Source organism: Microcebus murinus, chromosome X, assembly GCF_040939455.1.
Source record: "Microcebus murinus isolate Inina chromosome X, M.murinus_Inina_mat1.0, whole genome shotgun sequence".
NCBI classification, from domain to species: Eukaryota; Metazoa; Chordata; class Mammalia; order Primates; family Cheirogaleidae; genus Microcebus; species Microcebus murinus.
This window is the reverse complement of record NC_134136.1, coordinates 1,507,450-1,523,653: the sequence shown is the minus strand read 5'-3', so window position 1 is coordinate 1,523,653 and position 16,204 is coordinate 1,507,450. Positions and strand designations below refer to the sequence as shown.

At 39.6% G+C, this 16,204-nt stretch overlaps 1 protein-coding gene across 2 annotated transcripts in view; it reads right to left on the bottom strand.

Annotated features, from left to right (window-relative positions):
• The window catches only part of HEPH (hephaestin), a 64,927-nt gene that overhangs the window by 31,054 nt on the left and 17,669 nt on the right, over nucleotides 1-16,204 (bottom strand). For both annotated transcript variants that reach the window (XM_012738779.3, XM_012738776.3), the window contains exons 7-12: nucleotides 14,062-14,230; nucleotides 12,702-12,838; nucleotides 11,069-11,200; nucleotides 7,391-7,602; nucleotides 6,320-6,470; nucleotides 3,797-4,009 (exon numbers count right to left, since the gene is read on the bottom strand). In XM_012738779.3, the coding sequence (XP_012594233.1) occupies nucleotides 3,797-4,009; nucleotides 6,320-6,470; nucleotides 7,391-7,602; nucleotides 11,069-11,200; nucleotides 12,702-12,838; nucleotides 14,062-14,230 (1,014 nt within the window). The remainder of the gene's footprint in view (nucleotides 1-3,796; nucleotides 4,010-6,319; nucleotides 6,471-7,390; nucleotides 7,603-11,068; nucleotides 11,201-12,701; nucleotides 12,839-14,061; nucleotides 14,231-16,204) is intronic.

Below are 16,204 nucleotides of genomic sequence, written 5' to 3'. Positions count from 1 at the left end.
CAAGCTTTAAATTTCTACCCACAACTACCTACCATGAACTCCCCACCAGCTGGATTTCACCAGGAACTTAAAATGCCCCCAAATGAATACTTTTTACCCAAACCTTACCATCCTACCCCTGCTTCTGTATTTGCTTATTTGGTTGATGGCACCACCACCCACCTAGCATACAAGCTGGAAACCTCAGGCATCTTTTCTTTTTGCTCAGCCCCTCAGCAACATCCTATCACTTCTCTCCCAAATATCTTTTAACCCTGTCCTTCTCTCTATTCCCACTGCCTGCACTCATTGGCAGGCTTTTATCATCTCTTTCAAGGGGTTTCAGCTGTGCCTTCCTGGTTCTGGTTCCTTTGAACTCAGGGCCATTATCCATACTGTCCTGTAGTAAACTTACAAAAATGAAAATCATATCCTGTCACTCATCATCTTAATAAAAGAAATAAAATCTTTTATGGCTTCTTATGACCCAGAAAATAAAGTCCTAACTCCTCAGCAAGGGCTTTCCTCTTTTCCTAACTGGCTCATTAGTCATTTCCTATGTCCCTTAAACACTACATCTTGGTATTCCTTAACAGGAACACAATTGGCAATTTGAGTGGGATTATCCTTCATTACATAGGACTGTCCTACATATTGCAGAAAATTTTTAGCATCTTTGATTCCTACCCTCTAATGTTAGTATGATACTCTCCACACCCCCAGTCATTATGACAACTAAAGTTCACAGACCTATCTCCCTTTCACATTAACCGTCTCTGCCTTATTGACCCTTACATTCTCTAGCACCTAAACCAACAAGTGAAAGAGAACAGGTCTCTACTATGTTTTGAGAAAATGCAATATAAAAAGAAAATTTAAAAAATGAGGAAGAAAAAAGAAGAAAAATAGAGGAATACAAGGAGAGAGGAAAGTAAAAATATAGAACTAAGGAAAAGAAAAAAGAAGAAAATAAAATAAGAGAAAGGTAAAGGCAAAAGAAATAAAGATTAAAAATAAAATGAATAAAATAAGATAAAGAAAATAAACAGGAAGAATGGAGGGAGGAGGATGGAGAGAAGGGAAGCAAAAAGGAGGGAAAGAATCAAAAAAGAAAGAAAATAGGGAAAGGAGAAAAGAGACAAGGGAAGAAAAATAAATAAGGTAAAATAAGAAATGGAAGATAAGAGAGAGAAAGAACTGAAGGAAGAAATGACAAGAAAAGAAAGATGAAGAGCAATATGGGAGACAAGCAGATGGAAGAAAAAGAATGAATGAAGGAGGGAACGAAGAGGAGGAAGAAGAAAGATGAATGGTATAAAAAGGGTAAGAAAAAAGAATGAAAGAAGAAGGAGAAAATAAAAGAAGGGAGGATAAAGGAGTTGGAGGAAAAGAGAAGTTGGGAAAAGGAGAAAAAGAGGGCAATAATAAAGAGCTCCAAGAGCAAAAGAGAGGAAAGAAACCCTAAACAGGGGTCAGGGAAGTAATATATATTGTCTTTGCTGCTGAGAAATCTAACATGAATTAGGTGTAAAGTAACATGTTACAAGCTTTACCCTTTTTATTTACCACTTTCCCCTGGCTAGTAAAGACCTAGTACCAGTAGTTCTATTGGAAGAGCTGAGACATATTATGCAGGGTGACATTTTAAAATACAATATGCCATTTATCTGTTAAATATAATATTATTAAAATTTAGAGCAAAGAAAAAAAGAGGTGAGGATTAAAACATTACCAAGAGACCTACACAACTCAAACTCTTAACATTTTGCTAAATGTTTTCTGGGCATTTTTTTCTATTTTTTTAAAACATAATTATAAGTATCCAAAACCTAGCACGTTGAAAAATCTCCATGGTGATGTTTTCAAACCATCTGCAGAGCTGCTCAAACACATATGTATATTTACTATTGCCCATCACTATCCCTCTCTCCAGAATCCCAAAGCCAGATTCTGGTCTTGACTCTTCCATTAACTCAGGTACCTTTGCTCTGTCTTTGGAGAAGTACTCACATTGGTTTCTCTCAATCTTAATCAGAGAGCAAGTCCCCAGGGACAGAATGGAGAGCTCAGATTCAAGAGATTAGCTAGGAATAAGGATCAATAGAATTTGATAGAAAAGGGGCAAAAGGGAGAAGTGAAAAAAATAGAGCCAACATTTCTAACTGACCTAAACATTTTCCCTCCTCCTGGTCTGTCCCTTCCCTCCATTAGTAAAACAAGTGAATTGAGATTATCTCAAAAGAACTCTATGAGTTTCAATATTCTATGACTCAGATCTCTTCAGAAAAAGGAAATAATTTTAAAGGTCTGGAAATGCAAAGGTAATGAAGGATTTGTGCTTTTGCTAGTAAGAAAACTCTGGAATCTTGACCAAGGGGGTAACCTTTGAAACCTTTACTTTTATAAACCTATTCTCCTCCTCTCCTTCCAGACTACACATCAGAATGTTTTTAAGTCATTCACTGCCACCCTCCTTGAGCCTTAGTATGGCACAAAAATAATTTAATTCATCCAAAGTAAGAGTGAGCCCTAGGGAGGCATATAGACCTGGCTGGGGAGTCTGGCTGGTTTTGCAGGAAGGGAATTTAAAACTGGGATTTTGCTTTGGGGCTAAGGCGACAGAATAGGGTCTTTCTTATTCAGAAGTTTCCGACATCACACAGCAAGAACTTGTTCCTTTTGTTTCTTTCAGCTCCATTAACTGATGTTTTTAATTTGCTAACAACTCTCCCTGTCCAAGAAAGTATTCTGGATAGATGGGCAGAAATGAGGACCTAAAGACATCTAGGGTGACCCCAGCTTTACGTCCACTGATTGTCAAACTCAGGGACAGGCTGAAATTATTAAATTATCAAAAAGGTTTGTTTTAAGGATTTTTTTCCCCAAATGAGAATGGAATTTACGAACTAAGATAATAGCTTAGTAGGAACTGCATGGAACCAACAGATTTTTCTTACAAACACTATTGCCACCTACTGGCTGGAAAAAGAATACACCTTAGGGACCGAAGAAAAAATAACTCATGAAATGCCAGAAATAGATGGCATCTGAAGAAGTAGTCTAGTCAAATATCTTGCAGGGGTGGAGAACCTGCAGCCCTCTAATTTCAAGATTCTTTTTTATAAGCACCAAAGGAGGGAATAAAAGCTTCATCTTTCTCTGCTGCACCCCTTTTAATAAAAGAATTTTTTCTACAAAATTTGGGTTCAGTCAAAAGGCCACACTTAAAGACCTAAAAGGCCACATTTCGCCTTAAGGCTGCAGGTTCCCCACCCCACTAGACCAATGTTATAGAGCAAGTTAATGAAAGCCTGGACCAGGGATCCTGTGTTCTGATTCCTGGACTGAAACTGTTATGGCAACACACACACGCACAACCAGAAGAGAGTTTGCAGAAATCTTTGCAGAATATCAGAGTTGAGAGTGCTCATAAGTACATCCCATCGACCTCCCCCCAATATAAGGACTGTATATATAAAATCTCTATGTGGTCAAGGGGCTATGTGGCCAAGTCTACCCTCTGTCACATAAGAAGTGCCCTGAAGCTGAGCAGCATCCCTACTTCTCTCCTGTTGTTCCGGAAAATAGCTTCCTCAGTCTTCTACGCACTATATTCTGCTTTCAGCTAAGGAGAAAATCCAAATAAACAGAACATGGAGAGCACATTGAAGAGGGAAAAGACAAAAGTATTTTGAAAATGTCCCTAGCATTCTCAACATCCCTCTTTTTTTCTCTTTCCCAGACCTCCCTCTTCCCCATCCCCAGCCTCATACCCAAGGAAGCCTCTGAGCCTAGGGCCAGCTGCTTAGGTACTTACCAAGGTTGTCAGGCTGCATGATGGCCATGACAAAGGTGTGAGGAAAGAGCATGGCTGCACCCTTCCTCATGCCCTGAAGCTGTACGGTGTTGCCCTCGAACATGACCCCATGTACATCAGTCTCTGTACCTAGGCTGAGCAGGTGCCAGGCCACCGTGTCACCCTTGCACATGTCCAGCCTGGGCAGGTTAGAGAACAGAAACCCATTAATGGCTGGAAAACAAAAGCACAAGACAAGATGGGGAGATGAGACCATACTACTAGCCAGCAGCATGGCATCAGCACTGTACTATGGTTGTACACAATTTGAACATGTTCAGTCATCCTCAACTCTGCTGCCTTCTTCTTTAAGCCACTTTAGTTCTACTTGTGAAGATCTGTGTCTTTAGGATGAGGGCTCAACTGGCCTTTCTGGCCTCACCTGGTACTCCTCCCTCCTCTCCCATGCTCCATATCCTGACAACACTGAACTACTCTCCAGTACCATAACTCCTCCCTACCCACCAATCCCCACACACATATACTCACATACCAATGTCTCCTATCCTCACTCTCTTGAAAGTCTTCTCCCTTGATTTCTGTGGCACTACATTTTCTGGTTCTCTTATAACCTCTCTGATTGCTCCTTCATCTTGTTCTCATTTTCCACCTATCCATAAAGTGTTAGGGTTCCCTAAAGTTCCATCCTCAGCTCTTAGTCTGTCTCCTCCTCTTCATCTTCACTGATACTGACCTGGTTCTTGCCTGAACTGCAATAGCCTCTTCCCTGGTACCCCTACCTGCAGTCTGTCCTCCCACCTACTCTCACACACACACCATTATCCTATGAGTTCTATCTCTGCATCCCCAAGGCTTTAAACACAGTATATGCTTAGAAAACATCCATTGACTTTTCACATACTATTTGCTCTTCCTGGAATAAATTTCCCTTCTAGTCTCTCTCTATGGCAACCTACCACTCATCCATCATGTCCCAGCTCAATTATCATCTTTTCTGTGAAGCCTGTCTTTGATTTCCATGAATTTTACCCTAGAAATTCTATAATATCACTTACCACAGAGTCTAATGATTTACTTAGAAATCTTATTTCCTGCACTAGATTGACCTAGCAGGAAGCATATCATATTTTTCTGTATCCATATGACTGCCTGAACACCTGACACATTACCTGATATCAATTAGATGCTCAGTAAATTCAAACTTAAGTGAACCTGGTTCACAAGACTGTCTTACTTTTTTCCAAATAATGGAACTAAGTGGTGATGGGAACGAAGAGATGGAGCCAAAATAGAACACACTCATTCTTGTCCTCCTCCCACGTTCCACACTCTCTCCTCCCTTCCCCCAAATACAGGGATACCTGTTTGATGCTGATCTCTTTTTTAATGCTCTCACATCCACTAGAATCAACTTTAATGAGTCACCCAGTTTGATAAGCCTCTGGAATGCTGATGGGAATACTGCTAAGCCCTGGTTTTGCTTCCCCTGTCTATAATGTATTGGTTGCAAACCTATTCAGTCTTCAAGCCCTACCTCAAGCACTCCTTTCTTCCAAGAATCTTTTAATTTGATTGCTCCTCAGCAATTTTCTCCTCTTCTGAACTCTTATGTCTCTTAAAAGCTGCTCCACATAATTCGGTACTTAATTAAAGTCTATCTTAAATTATTCTATAATTATTATCATGGGTGCTATTAGTCTCATCTCATTGCAAATTGCTGGGAGCTCCTTGCAAATGAGGACCATGTCTTCTCCGTCATTCACTTACCACACATCCATCAATTCATCTGGTAGTTCACTAATTTAATAAACATTATGTATTAAACAGTGTGGAGGATACAGAGCAAGCAACATACAATACTCATCTTTAAAGAGACTACACTGTAGCAGAAGTCTATTGAGCAGTATATGGATCTTTCTATTAAAATGGTCTGATCAAAATACAATGGTAGTTCAGAAGAGGGTATTATCACCCTGGGTATGGATGATAAAGAAATTATCACATGAAGGAGGTAGCTTCTGAGTAGGACCTTAGAGAAAGGGCAGAATTTCCCACAGGCTGAAGACAAAGATGTAACGAGTGACATTTCAAGTGAAGGGCATAGCACTGCAAAATGTGAAATCAGCAAAGTATAACGTATCTTCATGGACAAAAAAATAGCACCACTTGGCTGGAGTTTGAGGTTGGGGATAAAGGGTGATAGGAGCAAGGGGAGAGGGAAATAAGTGTAGAAAAGTATCACTCAGCTATTCTTCACACTCTCTAGTAAATCTACTTGTACACAGTTCTCCTCTCAAAGTACTTTCATCCAGTGCCCCCTGTAGTATGTAACACAGGACACAGCAAAAGAAGGTACTAAGTATAAGATCTATTGTCTTAGGTTGAATCCCTCAATCTAGCTTGTATCTTGGACAGAGGTGGTCAATGAAATCAGTGTTTTCAGGATTGGTCATGATTATGGCTAGGGCTAGATTTTACTTGGGACATCTCAGTTGTAGCCCAGGGAAAAAGCACTCCCCATACCATGCATCCGATTGGAGTCTTGGAAGCCCTTGACATCCTCTGAGAGCAGTCGGGAATCCAACATAGCTGCCGCTTGATTGGCATTGCTGTACCAGCTTTTGTTCTCATCCAACACAGTGAACAGGAGAAAAAATTCTTTATCCACTCCTTTCTGCAGGCCCAGTGGAGGAAAGTAGGAGAAGGAATAACAATGGTTTCAATAGCTGCAGACTGTGTAGCTGTAGATCCAAGGATTCCTGGTTCTTTCCCATTTCGTTTTCCAGACTCAGAGCCAAGCCCATACCTCCTGCCCAAACTTTCCATTGTCTCTAGGCAGTTTTTCCTCAGGTAACCACAAATTACAGATGGAAAAAAGAGTTCAGAATAAAATGACAAGACTGGAGGGGAGGAATTTATGAAAGGGGGTATGGAAAAAGCACAGAATGAGGACTGTAAGAGGTACAGAATTTGATAGGAGAGTGCCTGGAGTCAGTCGGGGAGAAAAGTAGAGGAAGGTGGCCAGGAGAGTGGGGGAGGGCTCTAGAGGGAAATTAGAAAAGAAAAGTAATAATACTAATAATTATTATAGTTAACCTTTACTGAGTGCTTACTATGTGCCAAACACTGTGCTAAGCACTTTATATGGATTATTTAAATTAATTCTCACAGAAACCCAAGGTACCTTCTTAGATTGTAAATCCCTTTTTCACAGATGAGAAAAACGGAGTCAAAAAGAGATTAAGTAGCCTTGTCCAAGGTTTTACAGCTAGCAATGATGGACTGAGTACAAAAGTAGACAGCAAATATAAGGGTTAGGGGCCATAGAGGTGAGAAGAAAAGAAAAGAAAGAAAGAACAGAAAGAAAAAAAGAAGAAGGAGAGAAGGAAGGAAGATGATGATAATGACGGGTGGATATGAAATAGAAATAGAGGTTAAGAAAGATGTGTATGGTCACCAATTACTAATTTCTGATACAGCAGCTTGATTATTTTTTCTTCTATTCCCTCACCCAGTTCCTTGCTTAACTCCTACCCAGCAACACAGCTTCATCCTCCTCCCAGTAGGCTTCCCAGCTAGACATCCTGGCACTACCTGCTTGCCATCTGCACCCAAAGCACCAGCCTTGCACACCAGCAGGGGGCCCACCAGGCCAGAATTTGTATCTCTGATGGGATCCATGGCAGAAAAGTACATCCAGGTGAGACAAGCAGGATCCTGAGCAGTGGGACCAGCATGAGGGGGCACTGTCCAGCGGTATGTTACTTTCTCAAAGGGCTTGGCCACCAAGCCAGGGTGGGATGATCCTGCAGGGAAAACATGAAATTCATTACTTACATTAACGAGAGTGAGAACTATAATCTCCAAACAGTGGAATAAAGATCATAAACTACAAAGACATTTTGGAGCACCAGCAGCAACGTGGAATGTTGAATATTGTAGAGAACACTGGTCTAGGAGACAAGAGACCAGAGTGTGGTTTATAGTTCATCCTTCTTCCATTGCTTGCTATATAAACTAAGGCAATTTAAACTTCCCTGTTTCAATTTTCCAAAACCATAGATCACAGGACTAAAAGGAATGTTAAGATATATTTGGAATGCCCCTCACTTAAAAAATACATTGATCTGCTCTTATTTCCCTACCTCTGCTTAAAACTCTCCAGAGATGGTAGATTTGCTACCTGCCATTATAATCTACTTCACCTTTCAGTAGGTCTGATTGTTGAGTACTTTTTCCTTTCTATATGTATGCATGTATGTATGGGTGCATATAGGTTATATATGTATGTGTGTATATATATGAAAAAACACTAATGCTGGCCGGGCGCTGTGGCTCACGCCTGTAATCCTAGCTCTTGGGAGGTCGAGGCGGGCGGATTGCTCAAGGTCAGGAGTTCAAAACCAGCCTGAGCAAGAGCGAGACCCCGTCTCTACTATAAATAGAAAGAAATTAATTGGCCAACTGATATATATATAAAAAAAAAATTAGCCGGGCATGGTGGCGCATGCCTGTAGTCCCAGCTACCCGGGAGGCTGAGGCAGAAGGATCACTTGAGCCCAGGAGTTTGAGGTTGCTGTGAGCTAGGCTGACGCCACGGCACTCACTCTAGCCTGGGCAACAAAGCGAGACTCTGTCTCAAAAAAAAAAAAAAAAAAAAAAAAAAAGAAAAAACACTAATGCTATAATTTCTAAAATGGATGCAGGACATGGTAAAGCAATACACAGGAATATACTTTTAAATTTTTGAGATATCAGTAAACAAAGAAATATAAATAAAAATATCTAGATAACTTTTATCTATTAAATTAGCCAAGATTTTATAATTTATAATAATCATTGATGGCAAAGAGTGGTTCAGATGGCATCTACCCCTCTCATTCACCCATAAAAATGATGAGTATAAATGAGAATAACCATTTTGGAAATAATGTTGACAAAATTTATCAAAAGCTGTTTATTTTAAAAGTTCAAGTCCGCTACATAATGAGTGAGATGTGTACCATCTGGGGGATGATCACGCTTGATGATCAGACTTGTGGGGGAGAGGGGGCAAGGGCATTATTCGAAACCTTAAAATTTGTACCCCCACAATATGCTGAAATAAATAAATAAATAAAAAGTTCATGTCCACAAATAAAGATATGCACTAAATATTGAAAAGAATGTTCAACCTAAAGTAATCAAACAAATGGAAATCAAAACAACAGTGAGTTTTATTGATGTTATTCTTTCCCTACAAAACTATCATTTTGACAAGATCAAAAAGACTGCCCCAGTGCTGGTGAGGTGAGAAAAGGCATCCTCAATGATTCAAATCCAAATTGATAACACTGCAAATCTCTCCTGAGAGCAATTTGAATGTAGGTACCAAAAATTTTAATATGTGTACCCTCTGACACAACAATACCTTATCTTTTTTTTTTTTTTTTAATAGAGATGGGGTCTTGCACCATTGCCCAGGCTGGAGTACAGTGGCGTAATCACAACTCACTGTAACCTCAAACTCCTGGGCTCAGGTGATTCTCCTGCCTCAGCCTCCTAAGGTTCTGGGATTACAGGTATGAGCCACTGTGCTCAGCCAATTCCATACCTTAAAAATATATTCCGAAGAAATAATCATAAAAGTGTGCAAAGAAGCATATACAAGGATATATTTTGTAATATAGCTTAAAACAATGGGGGGGGTATAATTTGGGATGGTTTTAACCTGTCTTTTCTATTCATTAACTATTCCTAACTCCTTAAAGTTTAAAACATTCAGAAAACTCTAAAGAATAGTACAATGATCATCCTACCATCCAGAGTCTATTGTTAACACTTTTCCATCTTTAATTTATCTACATCTGTGTATGTATATTTATACAAACACCCCCATTTTTGTTTGTATGCTTTTGTTGAATCATTTGGAAGTAAAATGCAAACATCATGACATTTTACTGCTAAATACATCAGCAAGCATCTCCTATGTTAATATAAATACCATTATGACTAAGAAAATTCCCCATCATTATCTAATATCCAGTCTATATAAAACATTTTCCGGCCGGGCGTGGTGACTCACGCCTGTAATCCTAGCACTCTGGGAGGCCGAGGTGGGCGGATCGCTCAAGGTCAGGAGTTCGAAACCAGCCTGAGCAAGAGCGAGACCTTGTCTCTACTATAAATAAAAAAGAAATTAATTGGCCAACTAATATACATAGAAAAAATTAGCCAGGCATGGTGGTGCATGCCTGTAGTCCCAGCTACTCGGGAAGCTGGGGCAGGAGGATCACTTGAGCCCAGGAGTTTGAGGTTGCTGTGAGCTATGCTGACGCCATGGCATTCATTCTAGCCTGGCAACAAAGTGAGACTCTGTCTCAAAAAAATAAATAAATAAATAAAACATTTTCCAATTATCTTCAAAATGTCTCATAAAGCTATTTTTATCACCAGAATCAGTTAAGATTTGTAGATTGCATTTGGTTGTTATGTCTCTAATCCCCTCCACCCTGATTTCTTGAAGAGACTAGACCAGTTGCCTTGTAGAATGTTCTTTTATTTTGGATTTATCTGCAACTTTGCCCTTTATGCTTTCAGTATTTTTTTTATATTTTTGGCTTAGAATTAACATGTGTTAATAGTCTCAGAGAAAACAAGAAATGAATTACTCAATAATTCCACTACTAGGATTCTTTCCTGAGATAATAATCTGAAATGTGAACTAGGATGCATGCATTCATTCATTGCAACCTGATTTACAATATTCAAAAATACTGAAAAAACTCATATGTCCAAATAATAGAGGATAATGGTAAATAAACTATGGCAAATCCATGTGATAGAGTATTATACAGTCATTAAAATGTTTATAAGATTATAATGGCATGGGAAAACAAACACAATAGAATGATAAGAATAGTAGGATGCAAAACTGTACAAACCATATGATCTCATACCTATCTATACTTTATAAGCACGGAAAAACATGAATAGGTATATCAAAATGTACATGGAAATTTATCCGTGAATGATGTTTATTTATTTTGTAATTTTATGTATTTCAAAATTCCATAATATACGTAATTTATAATTAGAATATATTTAAAAGAAATTATCTCTTATTATTGAGCCCAGCTCTGCTTTTCTATTATTTCACTCATTCATTCAACAATGTCTACATGTGGCAACTAATTCTACCTCCTTCTCCCTCCCCACCCCTCATTTATTTGTCCTCTATAGACACCTGCTACCACCTGGAACCCACATTTGTTAGGAACCCTGCTGGCTCACCATCATTGTACACAGTGCCCTCATAATCTTTCTTATAAAAGACCCCGTGGGGCTGCATGCTGAATGGCTGGGAGGCACGGTTGTAGAAGACCACCTGGATAGTGTCACCCACCTCCGCCCGGATCACTGGCCCTGGAAAAAGGGAAGGAGAGTCAATGAGAATGAAGATAGACATGAAAGGAGAGGAAGGCAATAGAAGACGGAGAGAGAAAAAAAGAAAGTGAAAAAGATAGAAAACTTTTCTTTACAATAATAAGATAATCCCTTCCAAATATATTTCAAATTATAGTTATAAAATGGACCATAAAATCTGTTATCTCATTTTGACTGTCAAGTATCATTCTAAGGCATACAGGGCAGGGGTTATTATTTCCAGATTATAGATGAGGAAACTTCAGCTCAAAGAGCTAGAATTTACCTACTCAAATTTAAAAGGCTTATTAGCTGCAGAACCAGGACCTGAGGCCATGATTTTCTCTCACTCTACTCAATGTCAGGTCCAATCCCATTTCCCCTAATTTTATTGTCCCAGCTCCCATAGATGCATTTCCTACTGGGACCCATCTAAGATGTCAGCTGACTTCAATCTGAAACCAATTCTGAGAAAAGAAAATTATTAAACCCTCTATCCGGGTCCTAGACTAAGCAATCTAGCCACAAACAACAACTCCTGGACATTTCTATCCTTCACTACCCACCACCTCTAACCTAGCTTGAGATACCTTTGATGCTAACCAAAAGTACCAAGACTGAGCATTTATGCTGGTTCTAACACTAGGTCAGAGTTTCTAACTTGGTTTCCTACTCAATTTTCATATCTAATGCTCACCTCTGCTCAAAGACTAGAGACCCATATGGAACCCTGGCCAATGATATATCCTTCATAATCACCACCATCCCTCTTTCCTAAGATGGTTTTCTCATCCTAATATCTTTCTATCCAGCTGATGTAGGGCCTATTTTCCATTTTCAGATCTAGAATCAACTGGCACATACCTATCCCCAGAATACGGTCCATTATGTTACTTTCATCTCCAAATCCTTTTTCTCATCTCATCTATTTTATTTCCTGGTTCCACCATGTTACTAAAACACACCTAACTTTTCTATACTCTTTTAATACTGTGCTTTAGACCTTCTGGATACTGTCTCCAAGGTCAAACTTTAAGTATGGCTCTATGTCCCTCACTATGGTGAGACAGCAACCATGTCTGTATGTCATGCCAATCTGCTCCTGGCTCCAGAGTGTCAAGAACCTGGCCAGTATGGCTTCCTTATATAGTCTTCCAAGAATACTCCTAGAGAAGCAATTTTAGAAGTATGAACTGTCCAACAATGGTACAGGAAGATGTTCACCAAAGAAAAGGTTCAATGAAGATTCATGATGAATAAAAATAAATCCAAGGTTCTCACAAGTTCTACAGCAAAAAATACTATTTGACTATTTTAATCTAATGTTTTTCAAACAAATTCAGACCCATAACTTTTTTCCACAAAACACTTATCTCTTGGAACTCACTTTGAAGATGCTGTTCTACGGTGTGCCCCTGAGCCATGTCTAGCCTCCAATTTCTAAGTCCTCCTCATTCCTCTGTCTCTAGTCAATGAATTTTATAAGTTAAAGATTCCTCACCCAGGATTCCAAGATGCTTATCTTCTTCCAGCTGCACCTTCTCTTGGAATGTCTCATCTTGGAAGGCTTCATATCGGACTTTCCAGTAAGTGCCTCCAATTCGGCTGGAACTCTTCTGGAAGAACTTGTCTGAGTCACTGGCATATAAAGAGGCAAATGTCATATGATTTTATTGATTATCAAATAGACTCCAATATCACCCTTAGTCTCATCAAGTTATGGATCTTTATGGTCAGGAAGCACCTCAGAGATCACCCTGGTTAACTCTCATCCGTGAAGATATATCCTTTGGTGACACTACTAGTAAGTGACATATAGATTGTGCTTGAGCCTTTCCAAAGGCAGGGAACACATTTTTCAGAGAAGGCAATCTCTATTACTGTTGAATAGCTTTAATTATTGGAGTTCTTCTTTAAGGTATGATGTAATATTCTTGCTTGAAACTTCCAGACACTGGTACCAGTTCTGCCCTCCAGAATTATACAATGTACATCTGTCCTTAACCATCCTTAACTATTAATGACGCTAATCAAAGCCCACTAAGTTAACAAGCCCAGTCAGAGATTCTAGAAACTGTGCTGGGACTCAAGAGCCAAGTTGAAAACTTTCCCAAGTTTTCTGTATATTCATTCCATTATTTCCTGCTGCAAGAATAAACATAATGAATGCCCTAGTATCTTCCCCTCTCCTAGTCATTTACTAATGGCCTCTTCTGTGAAAGACCCAGTATCACTGATTGCCCAGTGAGTTAGTATAAATTAAGACCTAGCAAATGAGCAGGGCACTAACATCCTGCTCTATCCTGTCCACATCTGGGTCATGGATGAGTCAGGAGAACTTGGAGAAATTCCTTCTAAAAGATGAGCATGGAATACCCACAGGGCAGGTTGCTTCTATTCTTCCTACATTTCTCAGAGTGTTTTTTCTTTCAGAATGGTTTTTAATACACCTGCTGAAATGCTTCCTTCAGACTATGGAAAAGAAAGGAAGGAGCAAGAATGTAAATGGCTAAAATGAAGAAAAGCTAGAGGAAAGGCAGTTCAACTAATGCAAGAACTGGTCCCACCTGGGATTTCCTTTCTGAACATGGCCAGTAATTATAGCAGGACCAACCAACCTCAAACTCTGCTTAGACACTTTGCTGGGGATATGACAAACCCTACAAAAAGCTTTGCTACTTATAGCTCCCCAAGAGCAAGCCCTCTAAGGAGCCACACATACTTGGCTAACAGTTGTGTCATGTAACCCCAGCCAGACAATGATTCAGACCCCCAAGTGAAGTGAGAGATTTTGGGGAGGGAGATAATAGGCATTTGGGACTGGGCCTAGGAATAGGGATAGGGAGTCCACTGTCTCTTACCTGCCCGGCTCTCTCAAACTCTTTCCAGTACTCCCATCATGCCCCATTGGACCATAGTCCCATTGAATCTCATGGGCCTCAATGAAGTACTGCCGAATTTTTCCTGTGAGCAGGTCCACAGGAGGGGCCGTGGAGCAAGACGTGACTTTGTAGAGTGCCTGCATGCCATCTGGAGGAAGAAAATAATGGCTGGTCCCATTCTACCCAATACGATTTCTACCCAGAGGACTCACCTTCCTCCTTCTTCTAGTGTTTCCTCCTCCCACTCTCCACTAGTCCATTTATCCCTGCCCTGAAATTGGCCACTTTCTCTTACTCCTAAAGAGCTTGACTGGGAAAGTGAGGGAATTCAAGTACCTCCATCTATTCATCACTGACTGGTTTACCAGATCCTAATTCCTGCCATTCCATAAGGCTCACATTATAGCAATACTACAGAGAATGAAGAGAGGAGACCTGATTTCAAGCCCAAGCTTTACCACTACCTATAGGACCTTAGGCAAGTCACTTCCTCAGGCTGAGCTTCCTTCTTTTGTAAATGGGGAGAATAGGAAAATCCACTTCATGGGGCTGGTGGAGTATCAAATTAAGGAGTAGCAAATTATTTAGAAACTGGGAAGCTCCCAAAATAATTGAAAATCTTCTATCAATGAAGAAGTTTCAGACTTTTGACTGCCAGGAAAATGTAGATTCTAAGTAATGTCTTCAAATTTGGAAGATACTACATTGAGGCATAATGACAATAGATGACAGTCTTTTATATCTGATTTGCAGCTTACAGAAGTCATTCAGATACATTATCTCATTAGAGTCCCACCACCACAAGGAGATTCAAAATTTATAAATTAGAAATCTGAGATATGAAGGAGGAGGAAGGAACATGTGTTATATTATATGCCAGGCCCTGTGTTGAGTGCTTTACATAGGTTATTTCTATCAATCTTCACACCCATTGTATGAAATAGACTTTTAATATTCTCTTTTGTAGATGAAGAAAACTAAAGATCAGAGAGATTAAGTTGCCCAAGATCACACAAGTAGTCATCAGTGGATTTGAGACTTCAGCTCCCGTCTTTAAACTACAGATATCCACTATCTTGGTCACATCATCCCCCTAGTCTCTAAGATTCAAGACCACACTATCTCTTTAAATCCTCATTACAATTTTATGAGGTAGGCATTATTATTGTTAACACCAGATGAGGAAACAGTGACTCAGAGAAAAATGACATGACTTACCAAAGGTGACTAAGCAAGTGGTGGAACCAGGATTTGAATCCAGGCTTGTCTGGCTCTAAGGTCCATGCTTGTTCCACTATCATGCTACATCCCTGGCCCTAATCCATATTCATACTCACTTACTCAGGAAGTTTGGTAGCTGAGGACAGACCCTGTATGATGGAGCATAAATAACTGTCCCCTATTTAGGTCAAACCTAACACACAAGACTCATTGTCCCACCAGTCTATAACTCCTCACCCATTGAAATCTACTTACACATACATATCACTTTTCTTATATCCTCTTAAACACATCAAATAATTCTGCAAAGTGAGAACTAAAGAGGATTTTAGAGACTATCTAGACCAACCCCATATATTATAGATATGGCAAATGAGGCCTAGAAATGGGAAAGTACTTGACTGAAGTCATTATAGTGAGTTTTTCACAAAGCTAAGACCACAACTCAAACCGTCCAGTCACTTATCTAGTGCTCTTTCCATTGCCTTATATGTTCTTTCTCCCCTCTGCTGCTCCTCATTGCATTTCTCTGAAATGCCATTACTTTAACTTTTTTCTGAAAAAAAAAAAAAAACTTCTACTACTGCTGTTGAGTTCCAACTAGAGTGTCATCACTTACCCACAATACTCAATGATCTCCTGCAGAAACCAAACTCTCCTTTTACTAATCTCTCCTTCACTCCTTGTTCAATTAGATGAAAATGCCTCCAGGTCTTAATTCCTTAGAATTCTGAGGAAAAAAAGGCTGCTTAAGAATCTACCTATTGAGGAGGGAATCAAGATGATGACGAGAAACACCACCAGACAGAGTATCTCTGCAGAAAAGACAGATTCTAGCAAAAATTAGAAGAAAGAAACAAGAAGATGAGCCTACATCGGACGAGGGTCGGAAGGAGGAATA